Here is a 23007-nt window from a genome sequence, read left to right on the forward strand (position 1 = left end):
TTATATGTGTTTTTCCTCACATACATATATGCCTCATTCTGTCATGATTGAGAAAGAACAGAAGAAGACTTGTGAAAGAACAGCACACACATAACTGTATCTTAACCACCTGCCTAGTAGTCCTGAGAGTCCATTTCTGAAGTTGAAAAGTATTTGCTCAAAAGTTTTCTTACTCTACTGATGCTAAAAGAGACCCCAGGAAAATCAACAATTAAATTAGGAAATTTAACATTATCTTCTGAAAGTCATTGGGAAAGGATTAAACATCTTCTGTACAATATGTTGAACAGGACACAACTCACTTGAGTAATTGCATGCCAGGCGAATTTTTTGTTGAAATATCTATTGACATTGGCCATATCCAACACAGATTTTATTGTAGTTAGATTTCCGAGGATAAAAAAGTTGACAATATCCAAGTTACGGAGCCGTATCAGTTGCTCTTTTATGGCTTTTGGTTCCTCTACTCTGACCAGAATGTGACGAGTTGGTAGGTTCCTCAGCAGAGCTTTGTACTTGTGGTCCATCTCTGCAACAACAAAGATGCCACTATGATTATCATCCTTCTATTAATTGTGAGCCTTAATACTCATAAAAGTTCCTATACTTCTAGACCCTACATAAAGTATGTTGTGACTGGATTACTGAATGATTTATAATATTATAAAGATCCTACATAGATAATATAAATTCTCAGCATGTTTTAACCTCTTAACGGCAGTACTGGCTTAAGACTAAAAAGAGGGCCTGTTGATGAGTTAATCTATCATGCAGTAATAAGCCATTTGATTTTGATCAGTGGTGATTCAACCAGCAGGAAAATAGTTAAATAAATAACATCAGGACACTGTTTTCCAGCAAGATGGTGCAGGTATGCCAATTGGCTTAGATTGAGACTATTAGTCAACATTACAAACAACTGATACTCCTTTGTCTTCTTGGTAACACGTGTACAGCTTCATAGTTTTCCATACCGAATAAACTATTAACACATGCATTCACAAACAAGTGTATGTAAACGTCATAAAGGTGATTTTTTAAATTTTAAACTAAAAAGAATTATACTGTATTCTTTTAATTAAAATTAACTAATAAATAAAATAATGTTATAAAATATAATCACTTTTTTCATTTTTAATAAGTTGTTAAGGGGTTAAATAACACATAACACATTTTTCAAATCAAATATATTGACAAGTACTACACTATGGCATATTTTTCCAGACCCTGATTTTGATCTGACAATTAAAAAATTCTCAAATTTTATTTAATTTTATTCCTTTGAATGTTAATATTTCTTTATTGTTTAACATTTTGAATAAAATGTTGTCCTATTATCAGTGATTAAAGCTGTCAATTGAATTGTTACCTTAGTTTGCATGGAAACCAACAAATTTTCACTTGTACTACTAGCTGAATAAGTAATGCTGTTAATACAAGGAATGAACACTGTGCCATACAGAACCTCAACATAACATTTCTCATCAGCACTTAAAGGAAACTTTAAAGTATAAATATGTACTTGTTAAATATGGTGGAACAAATAAATATTTTAAAGACTATACAAATAAAACATGTTTACCAAATGAGCTATCAAAGAGAACTCCAGCATTGGTCAAGTTCTGATATATGGCAAAACTGCGAACAACTTCAGGAACAATATCACCTGGAGGTGACACCTGCACCAGGTACTTCTGTTGTTCATTGTCCAAGTATCTCCAAGTCCTGTGCCAATACATCACTTCACCGTAACAGTATATATATTATTTTATATATAAATTATTACAATATATGCTAACATATATTTAATTTAATTCAATGTACCAATTTAAAACTCATTCTCCTGATTAAACTTAAAAATTATCACATTACATCAACATAATTACGGTTAATTAGAAATTTCAATGAATTTTAAAAGAAACATTATGACCTGAAAAATAACCGCTATCTGTTTATATTAAAAAGCTACATAACATCTCCTTATGTTTTTGTTCTTTATCTCAGTCATAATGTGTGTTTGAATTTGGTTGAGATTTATTTTGATGATACTCCAATCCTCAAAATATAATGTTCTATTTTTGTAACATATCACAATGGCAGATGTCTGAAAACCTGTTATCATTTGAGAGATGGCTTATAGATTATGTCATCTCACACCAAAGTAGAATATTCAGTACAGTAAAATGTACTATGGTATAAAGGTTATTGGCTTGTAAGATGTATCCCTCCTATCCTAGACTCATTATTTTCAATGTGAAATTTCGTAAATAATTTCATTTATATTAAATCATTACACAGGCTATTTTAAATAGATGTACTAAGGATAATCACTACTTTCTTTCTTGTAAATTATTTCAATCATTTATTAGTTACAGCATTAATCTACTTTATAATTATTAGTTCTATATAAACCATTATAAATACATAATAAACATTATTTTATCACTCCAATAAAATTATAAAAGTTGTTCTAACCACAATTAGGTTACATGTTTTTATTTTAAACTATCTAAAACCTTCATCCTTATCTTTTCGGACTTTTACTGCAGCTTAGGGGTGATATGATTCGATACAGAGGGTCAATTGGGTAAAAAATTCCGTTGAGTTTGAAGGCCTCAAACAGAACTCTGAGGCTGCCTAAATGGATATAAGAAACTGTTTTATAAGAGTAAGTGAGGTAATTTCTCAATTTCTGTAAAAAATACAATTTGTAATTAAAACTTTATTTAATTTTATTCTGAAATGTTATTTATATTTGTATGAATATATTAATATTTAGAAACTAAGTAGGAACTAGAATGATTAGGTTAATATTTCATCTGAGAATTTTCTTCTGGTTACTTTTGGCATGGTAGCCAAAGTTTGTAATTATTTTATAGTATGTTAATTTCCAATATTTCCAGACAGTAAACCTCTCAAACTATAAAAATATCAAGATAAAATTAGTGGAAGATGAAGCAGTGATGGTGATGAAGATGGAATTAAACTGACCAAACCATCTGTTTCTGTTTCTATTATGGAACAAGGGTCTAGTAATTCTTCACCTCTACATGTAGCGGACATCTAAAATGATTAGAGAATATGATGGCTACCATGAAAATAACATTTGCCATTATATTGTTCATGCCCTAAGGTTGCCATCACAAAAAAAGAAGGAACTGCTTACAAAACCCTGGGTCCCACCATCAAATTACAATTTTGGTTTGACGCCAGTTTTTTGAAAATAAAATTATCCACAACTGGATAGATCAATATACTCCTTGTATGGTGTAGTCATCATTTGAAAGGTGCTTTATGCATACACTGTGTTCTTTTTCCTCCTAGTATTGCTACAGTTAACCTGTTGAGGAGTACTGACAGTTATAAACGTCAACCTTCCTAGGGTCTACTAGAGTAAGCAAATCCAGGGAAATGGACTCCTTTTGAAATATTATGAAAGACCAAAATAATGCCTTATTTGCATCATCTAGGTGTTGATACTGTTTTTTTTTTTAATTTTGGCAAATCATGATAATTTTTGAAACACGCAAATTCACAATCAGAGCACTCATAAGCAGTTTCTTTTCTTTTTCTTTTATGCTCATAAAATTTAAATTACATGTACCTTAATAATATCATTTTAGTCCAGATAATCACTCATTTTACCACAGTAGTCACAAAACTGTCATATTCACTACAGTACAATAACTGAGAATAGTGAATAAAAAGCAGTTGGTGCAAATACTGACTGGACAATCTGGCAGCAAATCTGTGATTATAATATTCTGTCGCTAGGAGCCAACACATTACAGCAAACATTGAATGTTTCCCAGTCAAAATAGTATGTAAGAACGCCACTACAGAATGTAAAAAGTTGTAATATTGATTATTTGAACAAGCCTATGGATGGTTAAAACTGCCATTACTCTTTTGTGATCAAACATCTATAACCGTCAGTAATCTTTTGGAACTACTTTTAGATACTCCTCAAGAGGTTAAAGAAGTTTTGGGGTTATTCATGGTAAGGTAATATATTAAGTTTAAAGATATACATGAAGATTGTAGAAAACACATTGGCAGTTACTACCACAAACTTCAACAGCTGCTGCAAAAGCGATCCTTGAAAATGTTCCAGTTGATGTACAGTTGCAAAGTGGTCACCAAAAGATGATTGAAAAAGAAACAAATATGGTCATCAATTATTTTTTGTATCATATTTTGTGGAACTCATGATTTGCCATTTAGAGGAAATGAAGGATATGAGGAAGTTTTCTTTTACCTTTTAAATTTCAGAATTGATTTGAGATGAGAAGCTAAAAAGTCACTTTGATAGATGTCAAAAAAATTCAGTCTACATTACACCGAAAATTCAAAATGAGATTATAAGATTATGTGGTGAAGTTGTCATTTAAGATTGTAAACAAGCAAAAACTTATGCAGTAATGGCTGATGAAGCAGGAAATATCGCTGGGAAACACAGCTTTCTATCAAATTACGGTTTTATGATGAGAGTCAATAAAAAATCAGAGAGGAATCTGTAGGCTATGTTGAGCTGACTCTTAAGATGCTCCTACAATCGCTAGCATAATTCATAGTTTTTTAGTTGATCAGTCTTTCAGCAGAAAATTGTGTTCAATTTGAATTTGGCGGATGTTCTGCGTTGGCTGGAAAAGAAGGTGGTGAACAGGCCATTTTGAAGAAAAATTACAATACAATTTTTTGCTCAAGCCATAAACTAAATCTTGTGGTCAATGATGCTAGTCAACTACTGGAAATAAGAAACTTAATTGCTCCAGTGGAGGATACAATATCCTTCTTTCGTGAATCGCTAACTTGCAGGAATTCGGCTCCTAATCTATCAAGACTATGAGATCAGAGTTCCGAGAAATACAAGAATATTACAAACTTTTTAGAAAGCTTCCTTGAAATAGTCAATGCGCTAAGAACATCTGTCAGTCGTAGGAAAATATGCTACAAGAAAATTTACCTACCAATTGCACTGTGCAGTTACAAAACCAAGTTAATTGTAGATCTAGTCATGATTATAAAGTACTATGCCATTTTAGAACCATTTGTAAACATTCTACAAAGAAAAATATGAATGATTTGGCTCTAGTGAGGGAACATACTTGATGGTATAAAGAAGCATTAACAAAAAATTGAACATGTTTCTGGTGAATTACTTTAAAAAATCACATGATACCACGGAGAATATTGGAGTTGAGTTAACAGTTTCATGAATTGTTCAAAAGTAAATAGACAGAAGGAATCCACCATCTGAAACTGTGATTGAATACTGTTTTTGATCATTCCTTATCTTAACTCCTTAAATTTATCATTGAACATTAGATTCTCACACGAAAATACACTTGCTTTTTCCTTATCCCATCTTCATCCTTCATACATAAAAATTACTTCAAAAGATTTGGGAAGAAGTACAAAGTATTTCATGGTGTTTTATGAGTTAGGTGATATATTTTCAGAATTAGATTTGTGGTATAATGTATGAAAAAAGCAAGTTATAGCAGGAGACAAATTAAAGGATATTAAAGTGGCTGCACTTTTGGAGGAGGCTAATATTTTTTCCCTGCAACGTGGCATGCACTCTTCATTTTAAGTGATTTCCTATCCATTATGACTACTGTTGAACGATCTTTCAGTACCCTTCCAAGGGTAAGAACTGGCTGAGAAATACAATGGGAGAGGTCAGATTAACTGCGTTGTCTTTGCTGAGCATACATCAGATTCTTTAAGTAAAATCAGGACTTGATTCAAACAAGTGTTTTTAACAAGTTTTCTACATAAATCCAAGAAAAATTATACTAGTATAAGACATGTAACTAGAATAAAAATACCTTTTCAAGCAAATAATTGTAATGAGATAGCTAACAAAGCACTTTTATAATCACAAAGAATTTTTTTTTTATTTTGGTTTTATGCACCTTTTCGTGCAAAAATGTTAAAACCTGAACGAAGATGGCTTGCCCCTATGCTAGGTACGACCTTGTAAAAGAGCCATATAAATATCAGAATCAAAATTATTTGTAACAGATCTGGTTCCAAGAAGTGATGAATGTATTTTTTCATGCTAAAGGTACAAAATATTTACCTTTCATGTTTAGTCAAATGGAATTGTTTTTTCCAACAGGTTCTTATTTCACTTTGTTGTTTACAAATACTTAGATGTCATTATCAACTAAAAATATATTAGATGCACTCAACAATCATCACTTTGTCTAACCGTATATCATGTTCTTGTCCATATGCTGTGGCGACTGTAGGCAGGGCAAGAGCTGAACTAAAAGTCTTGGCAGCTTCTGAGACAGTTCCTGCAAGCGTCAAATCCACCACCAAATCTGGTGGTTTGTTCTGTTCCAGGGATTTCTGGTAAACCGCACATACTAAAAAATACAGTGATTAAATTAACAATCATTAATGATTAATTCCAAAAATCTAGTAGTATCTTTACTTGCACATAATTCAAAACAGCTGATGAACGTTTATCTCACTGTTTATGTCACAGTTTGCTGTTGTGTTGTGTAAATATAGACCTACAAATGCATCTGTGTGAACTGGGTAATTGTTTTTGTTGTGTTAAGCAATTTAACTCCAATAACATAGCTATTCCTGCAGATTCCATTTTATACTGTAGTCTGATGATGGAGTGTTATCTCTAAAATATGTATCTGTTGCTAACACACCATTGGTTGTTTTTGTATTTGACGAAGGTAAGAATACTTAATATAATTTGTCAGTTGAAACTAAAAGAGGCATAACCATTGAAATCTAGTAAAGTATTCCTCTACCAACAAGAAAAATATAACGCACCTCTATGATAATTTACACATATTTTAAATTGTGTATAATGTAATATTTGTTGTTACTATTACAATAAGAAAAGTAATCTCCTTCTTATTCTATATATGTGTGTGTGTGTGTGTGTGTACACATACACACACAAGGGCATCACAAACTTCTGTGGCTGATAGCAGTGGCGCACTCAGAAATCGTCTTTTGAGGGTGTCCAAAACACCGGAGAGTCAGCAATATGGAAAACCTCCCATAATAGTGGGGGGTCGGGGGCCCTATCCCGGGAAATTTTTTAAATACTAGATCATAAAATTGTTAATAATAATACTTCTGAACTAATAAAAGGAGAGCGAAGATCAGGTCAGGGGTTATGAAGTTTATAGTAAAACCACTCTAATACCAATCGCTAGGGGAAGCTTATACAGGGATAATTAAAATCTTCTATAACAAATACAGTTTATATGAAAAATATTTAGCTAAAACTAAATTTAATCATAACATTAACAAGATGTAGAACAGAATGGTTAACAAATACAGTTTATATGAAATGTATTTAGCTAAAACTAAATTTAATCATAACATTAACAAGATATTGAACAGAATGGTTAAGTTTTAATTAAAAACTAGAACAGAGCTAAATTTTGGTATCTACTCTTGTATCAAAAGTACAGATATCCGAGTCTGAAAGTTGACCACAAAATAACTAATAGAACTACAGGCTAATGGAAGTTATATTTAAAATTTAGCTTGTTTATTTTTTTCTGTAAATTAGTGTGTTATTCAGTTGAATGGTTTCATGGGCTATATTGGTAAAGAACGTGTTAAGGTGATCGGCAATTAGTTTTGGTTCCTGTACATGTTTTCCGTGGATATCCAGTGCTAAAGGTAGGGACTTCTCATCTTTTGATTTCCTTTCAGAATTTATAATTTGCCAAAGAGTTTTTGATTTGTTACCTGACCTTGACACTGTTTCTGCATGGTCTTGTTTCCTAAGGAGTTTCAGCCTCAAGTCATAGTCTTTTTTGAGCCGTGACATTATCAATTTGTCATTTTCACTTCCTGATATATTGTACCTTTCTTGTGCATTGAGAAACTGTCTTTTCATGTGTATTGCAATTTGGTCAGTCAATGTGTATTTGGGTTTTTTAAATTTTATACCTGATTAATGGACATGTAGAGTCTATCGAGTTTAGGAGTATTTATTTCTGCGTTTCAACGTATCAAACTGTTAACTAACAATAACTTCCAGTTTTAATATCAATAACAATGAAACATTTTGGTGATTCCATACTCCACATTTGAAAATTCATAACTTGGAAACTTGTGATCCGATTAAGACCAAATGTCTATACAAAATGTTATTAAATTACCATCTTAACTTTTATTATTGACCATGAGGTCCACAAATTCTGCATTAGTCACATTATGGAGTTTGGTCATTATCTTGAGCGTGTAATTTTGTAAATCACTAATTAAAAAATTTAATTTTTAACACAGATTTAATTGAGCAAGTTTTGTTAATTCACCATAACTAGTAACTGTTTGTTTTAACGAGCAATTGCCAGGCTCCCCAGGGCGGTGTTGCCTCGTAGTGACAACAAAGTAACACAGTACAGAACTGCTCAGAGCTCTACTAGGCAACTCACTTACTACTGTGACAATTCATCATGTCGGGACTACTGAAAAATATACTTTTTGTACCAGTTACTCATCTGTACAGAGATGTACAAGTTACCGCAAATCGAAAGTACCCAGTACAGGTTACTATTACAGATACTTTAACAATACAGATACTGTACACAGTTACCACCGTTCCTGGTACAAATTACTCACACCAGTTTAGCAGTAACAGTAACTGGAACATGTACCTATACCATTTTAGGAGCACTCTGTAATGTATGAACCTAAATCAGGACGAGTACATTTTGTACTTAGTTACTAAAGTACCGGGTACAGGTAGAAGCCAGTAAAAATAAGAAGAACTAAACTCACTTTCGTGGTTACAGCGTGATGGAAAATTTTAAATATTTAAGGTTTTGACAAAAATTTAATTTTCGTTGTGCAGTGCCATGTATTTCATAAATTAAAATAGTTATAAGGTTTAAATTTTTATATTTCATTGTGATTTATTTCAAAGTTCCAACATAAATGTTATTAGGAACAAAGTTCCAACAAAATCCATTAAGGCATAAGTGAGCGCTATCACTTTTTAGGTATGCCTGCACAAGCTGGGAGCAATAAAGATTTTGTCAGTTGGAAGGTATCAACTGTTTTGCATCAGTTATAAAAAATGTACAAGATTCTAACTATTTTAAATTTTTATAAAAAATCCAACGGTACTTTTATCAACGAAATCCGTCAATGCATAAGCGAGCAAGACGACCTTAAAGGTACGCTTGCACAAGCGAGAGCAACAAACATGTCACAGTTGAAAGATGTCAGTAAAACCTAATAGTTCAACCAAATCAAAAACTAGTAATTAAACAATCAGAGAAGCACAACTGAAAAAATACGGTTACGGATGTAGACAGTAGACAGTAGACAGTAGACAAATGCTTTATTTAAAGAAACTTTACAATACTTTTAAACATTCCAAGAGCTCACAGAGCTTGTGCGGAAATACTATTAACATAAGAAACAAAATTAATTACGACATACAATATTAGATGTGTCAACAATACATGAATATCAAGTAAAACAAGCTGCCCATATAGTTGAAGTGTGACTGACAGAAAAAGAAGAGGATATTTACAACTCCCTACCTCACTGCTGCCCTATATCACATGGCATACTCAGTCTTTTTTATTCATCACAGGTTATGCTACAGATCACAATATAAAGAAGAGGAACTTTCAAGACATTATAGAAAGCTTTGTAAAGAAATTGACAAAAACATATAGGAAAGAACACCAACAAAAGAAACATGAAGTTACAGGAAGCAGTCAATAAAGGAAATTATGCAAATTATAGTTTTTTTAGACCCCACACAAAAAAAAATTAAGATTGAAAACAATTTAAATACTGTGCACAACGATAAAAAAAACATATAATAACATATAAAGTAAAATAAACAGACTAAACCGTATAACATACACACTAAAACCTTTGTTTTTAGTACCTACTGAATATGGTCTTGATCATAACCCTCTCGTGAATATAAAACTCAATGGATATACTCTGCTAGCTGACTTCAGTAGTGAAGACCACAAACTGAGAGGTGTTGCCATTTATGCAAGAGACAATACAAATGTGAGGCTCTTAATATTTTAGATTTTTGTTCTGAACTCACTTATGAAGCATTCATTACTAGTCAACATTAAGGTAGGAAAAATGTCTTACACCTACTGGGCATCTACCGCCATCAGTCAAATCAAAATGGCACTATACTCAATCTCAAACATCTTGGATTATATAAATCTACAGAACAAACAGCTAAAAATATAAGCTTAGACAGACTCTCTACAAATACAGGCAACACTCTTTTTCAAGAACTGCTGCTCTCACATTGTATAAAACAGCTAACCTGCCAGCAACTCACATTACTAACATATCAGAAACATCAATAGACTGTTTGTGTAGCACAAATATCCCTGAAAATATAATAGAGTTCAGCATTATTGAAGAGGGGCCGTAACAGATCAATATCGGTCAAATTTAAATTTCAAGTGGTTTGCAGCAAAAATGGTAAATGGAAATAGACGTGTAAGCAGAAGTTGATGTGTACCACAAACAGCTGATAAAGATGTTATGTTTTTCATCACATGTAAGTCTAAAATAATTAACAAAACAAAGGATAAACTAACTTCATACTGAAATCAAATTGAACTGTTCGATTACGATAATTAATAAAGAAATTTGAATCTATTGGCTATATCAACTAACACCAAAGTAAAACATATTAGTTTGTGTTGGAGACTGAAGAGCTGATGAACTCCGGTGTGAGGAACCCGTTATGTGAACCACAAAAGGTTATCCTGAATCTCTCGGCCCCTTTCTGGTCTAAGTAGTGTAGAGGAGAGGATTGTGTGATGTGATATTAGAAGAAGCACATGTTCTAATAAATTTGTTAAATTTGATTATAAATCAAAACAAGTGAGATTGGTTAGGAAGTGATGTATAATGTTCAAATATAAAACTTGAAGAGAAATGAGTAAATTAATTAACCTCTACATGATATATTGGTGAGTACAGTGTTATAGTGACAGGACCACATTGAAATTATTTTCAGTCATATTAAAAATTGATTTAAAATAGAAATCACACAGACAAATTAATACAAACAATAATTTGGAATAGAAAGAAATTATTAAGGAATTCAACAAACATTGGTTTTAAAAAACACCTTAATTAACACGTGCTCCAGTTATCTTAACGTCATTGTGAATTGAACGACGACATGTAAAGTTATTCAATATTTTAATGTTGACCTAAATTGAACATTTATATTACTATTCATACAATTAAATCTAATAAACTTAACACAAACTTCCACATATTGTACACAACATGTGTGGCAGTTTCTTTGAACAATGAAATCAATAATAAATTTGATCAACCTTATGTTGATCTTTCTGTTCAGTTGTTCGTTCAGTTGTTATCTGTCTGCCGATGAGTGAGGAGCTCTTATCTTTAGTCTCCACGCTTATCTAACTAACGGGGCATAACCTGTCCAGTGTAGTAAAGATATGCTTTGCCAGTGAATATTTTATAAGTTGTATAAATTTATTTTGTTACTCCATCGTAAAGATCTATTTTATTAATTTGTGTGTATGTATTTTTTCACTAATACTATGTCCAAGTGTGGAAAGTGCAGTGTAGAGTTACGTATCGGCGACGTCACACTGAAGTGCGTGGACTGTAATGTTACGTTTCACCCGGCTTGCACACGCGTGGGTGTGGTACAAAATCTTACAAAAACTAAAATAAAAATTTTGGAAATGTGACACATGCAAGAGTGAATCAGCCTCCGTACAAAGCAATGAAGATGTGGGAGAAGATAGAAAATCCATTCTTGAGGCCCTAAATGTAATGAAAACGGAAATTATTTCCAACGTCGATACCAAAATGGGACGTATTGAACAAACTGGTTAACAAGCTGTGTGATGAAATAAAAGAACTTAATGTCAAAGTTAACAAACTTGGAAGAAGAACAGTGCAAGTTGAAGGCAAGATGCGACGGGTTAGAGCATGAACGGGACCGACTGAGTGGAGAGGTAACGAGACCTGCAGCTTCGAGCAATTTTGGATGCGGATCAATATTCTCGGAGAACCAATATCGAAATACCAGGGTTTACCTCTTACACACCAGCTGAAAGACATATACGAAGTTTTAAATAAAATTTCCTCAAAACTCGGAGTGCAATTTAAGAGGGAAGACATTTCGGTGGCGCATCGATTGAGACTGTATTCAAAAAAGCAGGTCCACCCTCCAATTATAATACAGTTTATTTCTCGAAGTGTAAGAGACGAATGGTTCGCGGCATCAAGGAAGAACAACCTACAGGAACAACAGATATTGCAGCTGCGTTACCGCCAAGCAGAATCTACATTAATGAACACTTAACGGCTGAGAACAAAGCGCTACTGGGGAAAGGCCAGGAGACTTTTACGTGAAAGGGAGCTGTATTTCGCTGGTTACGTCAACGGAAAAGTTCTGGTGAAGCGCCGAGAAGGTGATAAACGCTAGGAGAGTGACAACCCTTGATGATCTCGACACCTTCATTACAGAATCTCGTTAATTCTGAAGATCATTATTTTATTTTCGTAAGTAATGTACTTGTATTTTGATTGTTAAAGTAAAGTAATGTAGAGTTTTTTATTTTCAAGTTCAGTACAAATATTTTTGTTATTTATAATTTTACATACATAGGTTAAACAATGGTTTAATATGGTATAAAACAGCATTAGTTAAGTTTTTCTTTGTTTTTGCATGTAATAATAATGAAGGAAAATCATTCTTTTGAGGATTATTGCCCTGAGCCCAACCAAGTTTTTATTATCTATGTGTGAATGTATGTAAGTTTACAGTTCACAAACTCTTAATTCATTTTTAATATAAGTCACAATACATTGTCCCAATGCACCCTGCAAGGTGCGTGCGGGAACCAAAACTAAACAATATATTTGTCCATTTACTACTGACTTGCTGCATTTTCTTGCTATGGTATTTTTATTATATAAATATGGCCTGTTTACACTGCAATCAATACATTTCTCTGTTTTATAGTTTTTAAATAATTACATTTGGTTACTCAAACAAAACAAAAAAAAACTATATTTTTTACCTTAGTTTGCATTGTGCGCATTTGCATACGCATACATATGGCACTACAACAAATAACCATTATATAAAACTGTGAGAATGTACAACGATATAAACTGTTGACAATGTATAACAATGTAATCTATGAGAATGTATAACAATATAAACTATGAAAATGTATAACAATATAAACATGAAAATGTATAACAAGATAATATAATTAACAATTTAAATAATAACCAACAACTCATGTACACAACCAATAAATTAACACGCGCTTGTGTGTGTGTGTGTGTGTGTGTGTGTGTGCGTGTGTATGTGTGTGTGTGCATGTGTGTTCAACAAAAATTGTAAGTGGGCTAGTTTTAATTGATAAGTACATAATTTTAATCATACATTAAAAATAAGAATGGTATATTTTAGCGTATGACTATGCAAGTAAAATATAGGACTCTGTTTATGCTTGTTTCATAAATAAAGTTAGGAATGCATATTGTAATTTGTTTTCTTTCAATTTTAAAGTATAATGATGTAGAATACTCTTAAGCTAAACTTGATTTTAGTTCGGAACACAGTTGTGTTTATATTAATTGTCATAAACACATATGTATATATCAGATTAGACATAATATTAAGATTAAATAATTTAGTTCAAGGTTTATTATTTTTATCATACACTAAAATAGTTATTGTATAATAAAAGTGAGCTTAGCAGAAGACTATGCGCACAAAATTTATCGATTCAGTTCTTATTCTCATATTTATTAGTGTTTAATAATTGGAGTATATGTTTTTTTTAGAACTTTTTTGTATTGGGTACTATGCCAACTTAGATTTTTTTCATATTATAGTGGTATAACTTAAAACATAAACATGACTATTAAATTAATTTAGTACTGTTCACTGGGCAGGTGGGCGTCGTGGGCTATGGATCCGATAGAGGGCAGCGATAATGATCTAATTGAAATTAACTCATGCATACAAATCCCAGATTTTTCACTTCTCAATAATTTTTTTAGTAGCAACAATGGTCACGACAAACTAAAAATATATCACTGTAATATTAGGGAGTTATTCAAAAAACATAGATGAACTGATGATTTATTTAAGCCATTTGAACTTCAATCTGGATATATTAGTTAATGACTGAGAGTTGGCTGAGTGATGGGGTGGAGGGGGTGAGCATTGATGGCTTTGACATTTACTTTACAGATAAGCAACGGAAACCGGAATGACGGGACAATACTTTATGTAAACAAGCGATTGGAACTGCCACTGCCACGCAGATTACGTTGGGGGAGGTGTTTGGAATTAGTTTAGATTTTATTTATTTAGGAGAAACAGTTCAACTTACTTGCACTTTACAGAACTTTTGATAGCAATTTACACTTATTTATAGATGAGTTAGAAAAATTATTATTCGAGGAACGTTTAGAAACAAAATGTGTGTATTGATAGGAGACATAAACATAGACTTGCTTAAGAACGAAGTGCTGACGGATAAATACATGAATTGTTTACTTGGAACGGGACTTGTGAAATGTGTAGACAAACCTACTAGAGTAACTGAAAACACTCAGTCTTGTCTCGATCACATTTTTGTACGATATAGAGATATGAGTAGAGTTAGAGAAGCTGTGGTCGAGACAAGCCTCACAGATCATTACAGCACTGTTTTGACAATAACCGGACCTACGGCCACTAACAAGACACAGACTAATACAGCTACATACGTAGACCGAATGTTACTTGCTGACAACCTGACACGCGCCCCACTGGGAACCCGTACTTGAGTCCTTGGAGGCCAATACTTGTTCCACACTATTTAACGATATAGTACAGAAATCAATCAAGAATGCCACAAAGTTAAGTAATAAAATATCTACTAGATCTAAGAAACTTAAGCCATGGATATCTGCGGGGATTGATTTGTTCAATAAGAGAGCGAGGGATAAGTTAAGTAAAATAGTTAAAAAACAACCTTTTAATGTGTCATTAAAACATTATTACCACAACTGTAGACAAACTCTAAGCACATCATTAAAACACGCTAAGAGAGAATATTATCGTTCTAAAATTACTGAAAACAGAAAAGACCCTAAAATGTTTTGGGGAATAATAAACGAATTGGCGGGGTAGGGTGCAAACCAGGGATACATTTCCAATACGAAAGTTTCTGCCGACAAATTCAAACATTACTAACAATAAAATTACTCAAGTAGCAAATGATTTCAATAATTATTTTGCGTCTGTTGGGAAAAACGTTTAGCCGATACAATTTAACCCGGTAGGGGACCCAGTGGTGAGCGATAGCGACTATAGACTGGATGCGACATTTACGTTACGTACGGTGACAGAACTGGACATAATACGGCACGTGACAAATTTACGTGGAGGCTCTGCCCCGGGTCATGATGGCGTTTCTGCACGGGTCCTCAAGGACAATTTTAAGCACTTTTTATGAAACCACTGCTATACTTGATCAATTTAAAGTATAACCCAGGGAATATTCCCTGACAATTTTAAGTTGGCTTAAAGTGTACCCTTTGCACAAGTCAAACAGCTTTACTGACAAAAACAACTTCCGTTCCGATATCCCTCTTGAGTGTCTTTGCTAAGGTACTGGAGAAGGTAGTTAAGGAACAGCTCGTACATTTTCTCCAGGTAAATAATGTACTTTCTCAGTGTCAGTATGGGTTTAGGGACGACAGGAGTATTTCGGATGCATTGTTTGATTTAAATAAAGAATTAAATAGTGCAATCTCAGAAAACAAAAAATCAATGCTAATCTTTTTAGGACCTCAAAAAATGCCTTTTGACTCTGTTGATAGAAATAAGTTAATGAATAAATTAGAACAATTAGGTGTTAGGGGCAATGCCCTTACCTGGTTTCAAAGTTATTTTACCAATAGAAAACAATATGTCTCAATTTGTAATGTTAGTAGCGATGCAATTAATGTAGACTACGGTGTAGTTCAAGGGAGTACACTTGGGCAAATTCTGTTCTTATTATATATAAATAATATTGCCAAGCTAAATTTAAAACGGAAAAATAACATTATTTGCCGACGACACACTTATTTTTCTGAAAGGAAAATACATGGGCGGATGTGAGACGAGAAGCATTAAGTGATTTAATGTTATTGAAAAAAAGTGGTTTGATCAGGAATGTCCTTTCCCTAAATATAACTAAAACAAAATTTATGCCAATTTTCTTTGAATCCTCAGTCAGATTATGTCTTAGGAAATCTGATCATACATAATTGTGGAAATCACAGTAACAGTACCTGTATTGTGTGAAGCAATCGAAAAAATAAACTCGTTATAAATATCTTGGCGTTATTTTAGATTTCCGTTTGAAATGGTCAGACCATATTGAATATCTCAAACAAAAGACCCGAAAGTATATCTTTGCCTTTAAGAACCTTAGGGATATTCTTACTGTTCAAGAAATGAAAATGGTATATTATGCATACGTGCAATCTCTTTTTGCATTTGGGATAATTTCTTGGGGGGCAGCTTATAAATCAAATCTTGATCCTCTTTTTACGGTTCAGAAAACAATTTTGAAAGTAGCTTTTAAAAAATGTCATAGGTTTTCAACATCCATTTTATTTCAAGAAACTAAAATGTTTACAATAAGACAACTTTTTATAAAATCTCTTTTAATACACATGTATAAAAATTTAGATGATTTATTTGTAAGAACTCAACACACCCATAACACACGTTATTCTAGATCAACAGGAATTCTACCATTGCAATTAACTAAATCTTATTCTAACACCAACTCATACTATCTTGCTCACGTGCTTTTTATAAATATGAGTAAACAGTTTCCAAATTTTAGTTTTTTCAGTGAAATTTCTACAATTATTTTTAAAAGGAAGGTTAACCAGTGGTTATTATCATTGTCTATTGAGGAGGCCGAGGCAGTGCTGTCTTCGGACTACAGACGGACAGTTTGACATGTAAACAGCCACCACTCCTATCCCATCATCATTCATTATCAATAACCTATTATAATCTGCGGTGACCCTGCTTAATTACCATTGTTGCTAATATGTATATGTTTTAAAATTAATAATATTTAATGCTTTAAAACAGGTACAAAGCAAAATTACGCGGTTTTTTCCTTTTAATATATTCATTGCATATTCACATGTGTATGTGCATGCATATGTATATATGTATGTGTGTGTGTATGTATGTGTGTGGTGTGTAATGGTGTATTATTTTGTACTATATTTATATTCATTTTTTTTATTAATCCAGTCCGTTATTTCTTCAGGCGTGAACAACTCGAGACTGTGCACAGGCATCATAGCCCATGCAGGCTCATTTCCCGAGGACAATGTTTTTATACATGATGCTATTTTTATGATGTTTATTTTATGTTGTTTATTCTATGATGATTATTTCTTATTCTTTCTTCACATTTCAAAATTGTTCGGTATTGTAACAATCTAGAAATTAACTGTACAGATTGTATTATAATATTGTACATATTTTTGGGAAATAAAAATCAATTCATCATTCATCATTATATGGCACCACCAACGTGAATAACACAATAAAATCAGATCTGTACGTTATAAGGCGGCGCAACTGGAGGCCTTTAGAACACCACGTGCTATGAATACCATGACTGACTTACAGTGTGGGGCTCTCGAACACCAATAATCTGATTTACAACAGGGTATACAGAACAAATATGTAAAATAAACATTGATCCACAAAATAGTCAAAAAAAGAATCAAATACACAAAGATGTTTCAACTTCCAAAACCTTCACTACCTAAAATGCTGATGAAAATTGGATTAAAGTGTACAGTACCAACAATGCCAAAGAAGAAATCTAAAACAAAATCAAATCCTTCCCACTTACTGTAATCCAATTCAGGTTAGGTGTCTAAATTATTCATTTTTTAGCCCCACTATATTGGAGGAAGTGGTAAAAAGTATACAGTCTCTTGAACCAAAATTATCAGCTGGCCTTGATAAAATTCCAGCAAGATCTGTAAAACATTGTGCAGCAGAGTTAGCCTCACCACTGATAAAAATATCTTGTGATTCTGGTGTCTTTCCTAAAGCTTTAACATTGATGAAAATCTACCCAAAGCACAAAAATGGCAGAACAGTCAAAATTGAGAACAAATCTCTAATATCATTGCTATTGACCTTCATTAAAGTATTTGAAAATTGGCTTTTACCAGACTCATCACCCACTTAAAAATAATCAGTTTCTTCTAAGAAACCAAGGTGATTCATCAATGGTAGATTTACAAGGACCATTTGGAAGATCAAAAGTATGTATCAGCCTTACTGCAGGACTACAGCAAGGCCTTTGACTGCCTTAGCCATAAATAAATAGTGCAGAAACTATGATCTCTTGGATTAAGAGGAAAAGTAATTGAATGGGTAACAAGCAACTTAGAGAACCACTTACAAATTGTAGAAATAGAAAAAAAAGCAAACAAAACTTTCCTTACCCATAGATCAAATCTAATGCTAGTAACGAGAGGGTCAATTCTTGGGCCCATTTAATTCATTCTGTACACAAATAACCTCCCTAATTTCATTGAAAATTTTAAAATTGAATCTCTTATGTATGCAGATGACCCTACCCTTCTCTTGGATGATAAATCAACCCAAGGACTATATAATAACATCAGCCTGGCAAAAACCAAAATCAAAACAATCCATTTAAACTTTAGAAGGAAAAAATTTATGCATTACAAGACACATTAGAAGAAAAATCATCACAATTACTGAGTATTAAAATAGACACCAATCTTAGCTGGATTGACCACATAAACATTCTAGCCAATAAAATTAGAACTGGAATTTACGTTATGAGAATAATTAAATGGATTGCTTCTAAATGCAGGTAAAACAGTTTATTACTCATTTGTAGAGTCCCATCTTAGATATGACCTAGTAGTCTGGGGAGGAACGACTGAAGGTAACCTACAGGGAATTCTTTTCCTTAAAAAAGCCATAAGGGTGCTGGCAGATCTTGGTCTAATGGACAGCTGCAGAGAGTCATTTAAATCTCTCAGGATCCTAACAGTCATTGCACTCTATGTATTATGTATTAGCTGCTGTTCTGTATATTGATGAGATGGAGCTACCAACAGAAAGTACTGTACATATACACAACACCAGATATGTATTACAATACATCCTACTTCTTCATTGCACAGCATTGTATGAAAGGAAACCATCCTACACTGGATGTAAACTCCACAATGTTCTTCCAGATTTACTTTGATTTCTCAACATCAACAAGCTGAAAAAGAATCTTAGAGACTGGCTTGCAGAACACCCAGTATATGACACAGCAGAATTCTTTGACTTGGTTCAACAGCGTCCATGGACATTTTTTGTACTTATTCAGCATGGGTAATTGGTTTTAGCTCTAGAAAATCATTTTAATGCCTTAATAAAATATTTTATACACCTTGATTTTATTTATCCATTTCATATTGTTTTTATAGAAGAATTGCCAAAATATTTTTTTTAATTATTCATTACATTTTAACTATATAAACAATTCTATAATTTATATAGAGTACAAAGTTTTAACTAATATTGTATATGACGCAATTACTGTTCTTAAAAAATATGCAAATAAAGATTGATGACTACGACAATGACTAACTATGTAGATAAATTTCTTGCACTGAGTTAGTTAATTTACTGTTAACATATACACCTTGAGCTAATTAATGTTTTATAAACGTATTTTAAACATTAGACTATATATAAAGATTTTATGTGTAAAATACTTCTTACTGTATTCCCAGTAAAAAGAATACACTGCACTTTTAGTAGAATCTTTGGTTTTGAAACATTTGCAGTCTTAGAAACTCATTTAACCATTAGGTAATCTTTAAATTATTATTAAATGGAAAGCTATTGGTTTTAATTAATATAGATTTACTTCATATTTACATTTGTGTAAAATATAAATCACATGTAACTACAACCTCCAAATAAAATAATTTTAAACAGTACGTTTTTTTTCTCCACTTACTGGAATCTAAAAACTCCTGTCCGTCTTCCCCATCATTTAGAACCGTGACTGGTTCCTCCATTTCAACCCCATGGCGTGGATTGCGTTCAAGATATGCTAGGGCTGCAGTCAAGGCCTTCTCAGCAATCTTATTGTTTTTGTCATTTATTACCACTGCAACAAAAATTGTATAAAGGAAAATATATTATTAAATATTATGATGGACAACTAAATTTTAAGTTAATTTCTGTTTATGTTTATTGTTTAAATACTTAAATACATTAAGCAATAAGAAAACAACGTAAGAAAAAAATCAACAGAATGAGAATTGTGTTAAAATATACTTACAGTAAGTTTGTAAAGTATACTTAAAGACTGTGTACTCACAAATGTTAAACTTTTCACACCAACAAGACTTTATGGTGAGGTAAAGTAGAATAAAAATTAATGCTGAGCCCATGTCCAAACTTCACTTTGTTCCAGAAGTGTAACCTTAAACGCATAAAACAAACAATTGTTACTGCAAATAGTCATGTAACTATAAAATGTGTTGTTCTATTATGTAATTATACTTCAGTATCAACTGAGTTAATTTCTCCTATCTGTAAAGGTTTCTTTATACATCTATAATTCTATAATAATAAATTCAATGATACTTAAGGAATTATAAATATTATAGATTTAGTACAGATAAGAATATAATTTTAAATAACATGAATCAATAAAATAATTGAACACAGCATGAAATAATATCTAGTAACATGTATAATCACACTTAAGTAAATTTCACACAGCTAACCCATCATACACAAATACACACACCCAAAATACATATACACACACCAAAGAGAGACAGAGACACACAATAATCACAAAATACAGACACAATATTAAGGTCATAAGGCAGTCAGAAGCATTTTTAATTATGAATTAAAACAGATTTTTACTATGGTTTTATATATTAACAAAAATTTGTAACACTGTATTCAAATTAGGGTGAAAATTGTGTACGTACATTTCAATCACTCAAGCTGTAGTGCAGATTACACACAAACATAAAAACTGTTCAACTGGATCCCTTTCATTACAGATTATGGGTAATTCTCTACTAAGGCATTTCCAGTTTCTTTCCTCATGCCCTAAATTTACTTATGGTACTAGTTAAAAATCTGTTTAAATTTAGTAGTTTTCTATTTATTTAACTGTAAGCAATGTATGAAAGCATTTTAACCCTAAACATTATCTATTTCAAGGTTTGGCGGAAATACTGTGAGGAGCAAGCAAAATTAAAGTATGCTTTGTAATAACATTGTAAATATATGTGTTTTATACGTGCACACACATTCAAGTTCACATACCCAAAACTTACTAATTCCTGTACTTTTCTATGAAATTTATCTACATCCCATAAATAAACAAAAGCCAATATGCACAGTAGTCATGTAAATTCATTTAAATTTCAATCAAAATAAAATGAAGGAAAAACTCTAACGCTTTTATTACATTTGTAAGAATTTCTCAGAACTGTTTTGGGAAAAAAGTTAATAATTGACACATATATTGAATTTATAGTATGTGTATTAAAGGTCTCTTTAAATTCATTGTTTTATTATGTTTTAAATCATTTTAAAATGCTTTTACTTCTATAGATACAACTTTATAATACAATTTGTACTTATTTATAAACATAAAAGCTCAACAAATAACTGTTTTAACAAAATAATTAATATAAATTACTAAACAGAAATGATATTGTTAGCTAACTCACCATGTAATGAAGAGAGTTTGTATGAGTGACGTTGCCACAACATTGGCAGCTGAATCATTGATGAGCTGACAATTGGTGTACTGTAGCCTGTCAACATTTCTCCAATGTTTTATGATGTTGAGTTCTCTTGCATTATTGAATGTACTGATCAAGTATATCATTGCAGTGGGTGATTCCCTCACAATTGATTTGTTTTACATGGATTATCAGTGCATTATGATTTCATTCTCATATCTCACCAGCAAATCTAAGAACACAAAAATGTCATAACCATATTTGGTTAAATATGGGGGGTTAATATTTTAATATGAATATTATAATTTTAATATTTTAATATCTGGGGGGTTAAATATGTTTTAAAGTATTCCTAGTATTCAAAGTAAACTTGAACAAATTTAAGATACATTTTAAGGTAACTAGCTCAAAAAAGATTTCAATAATTTAAATAAAATGTTCAGTTCTTTGTTATTGCCTAAAATTATTTATGATACTGGTTAAAAATATATTCTATCCTTCTTTCCTCATGCATTTACAAGAGCTTTACAGTAGGAGAAAGCTCCTGCACACCCTGGCTCTGGCCCTACCAAAAGGCTTTCAAAGCCTATCTTGTCTAGGATATCCACTGTTTCATTCCCAGAAATGACCTTATGATCTTATACCCAACCAAGAACAACTTAGCCCTCTAAATTATTTCCATTAGAGCACTCTTGCTTCCCATACTATCTTTGAGTCAAAAGAGTATAAGGTTTATTCTGTATAAGCCGTCTGGCACATTTCAATTGCCATGACTTCTGTTTCAAAAACTGTGGCTTATTTTCCTAAGGGCACCACAAGAGAATGTATTCCATTTATTTACATATATGTTCTATGGAAACATTGTATGGTTTTTCAAAGGAGTATTTCTTTATCATACACTCTAAAACTTTTGTAATGACTTTGGCATCAGGAATTATCTTCATTATTGCCATTTGTCCTTCTGAGGAAGTACTGTAGGCTTTACCAGATCTCTACCAAGGAGCCTTATTGCATTTAATGCTACTGTCTTTTTCACCTTCTGTCCCAAAGGAGTATATCCTATTACAGCTTCCAGTCTCACAGTTGGACAGTTCATTCCCTTGGTAATAGTAAAGCATACTAGTGTCTGAGAAATCTACAGCTGCAAATAATTAT

At 32.3% G+C, this 23007-nt stretch overlaps 1 protein-coding gene across 1 annotated transcript in view; it reads right to left on the reverse strand.

Moving 5' to 3' along the window:
- The window catches only part of LOC124371059 (ionotropic receptor 25a-like), an 87481-nt gene extending 65403 nt beyond the window's left edge, over window positions 1-22078 (reverse strand). Inside the window, exons 1-6 of the mRNA XM_046829373.1 lie at window positions 21838-22078; window positions 20457-20561; window positions 20091-20243; window positions 6221-6380; window positions 1583-1725; window positions 303-529 (exon numbers count right to left, since the gene is read on the reverse strand). Of these exons, the coding sequence (XP_046685329.1) occupies window positions 303-529; window positions 1583-1725; window positions 6221-6380; window positions 20091-20243; window positions 20457-20529 (756 nt within the window). The 5' untranslated portion in view covers window positions 20530-20561; window positions 21838-22078. The remainder of the gene's footprint in view (window positions 1-302; window positions 530-1582; window positions 1726-6220; window positions 6381-20090; window positions 20244-20456; window positions 20562-21837) is intronic.
- Window positions 22079-23007: the final 929 nt, after the last annotated feature.

Source organism: Homalodisca vitripennis, chromosome 1 (genome assembly GCF_021130785.1).
Source record: "Homalodisca vitripennis isolate AUS2020 chromosome 1, UT_GWSS_2.1, whole genome shotgun sequence".
Taxonomy (NCBI): Eukaryota; Metazoa; Arthropoda; class Insecta; order Hemiptera; family Cicadellidae; genus Homalodisca; species Homalodisca vitripennis.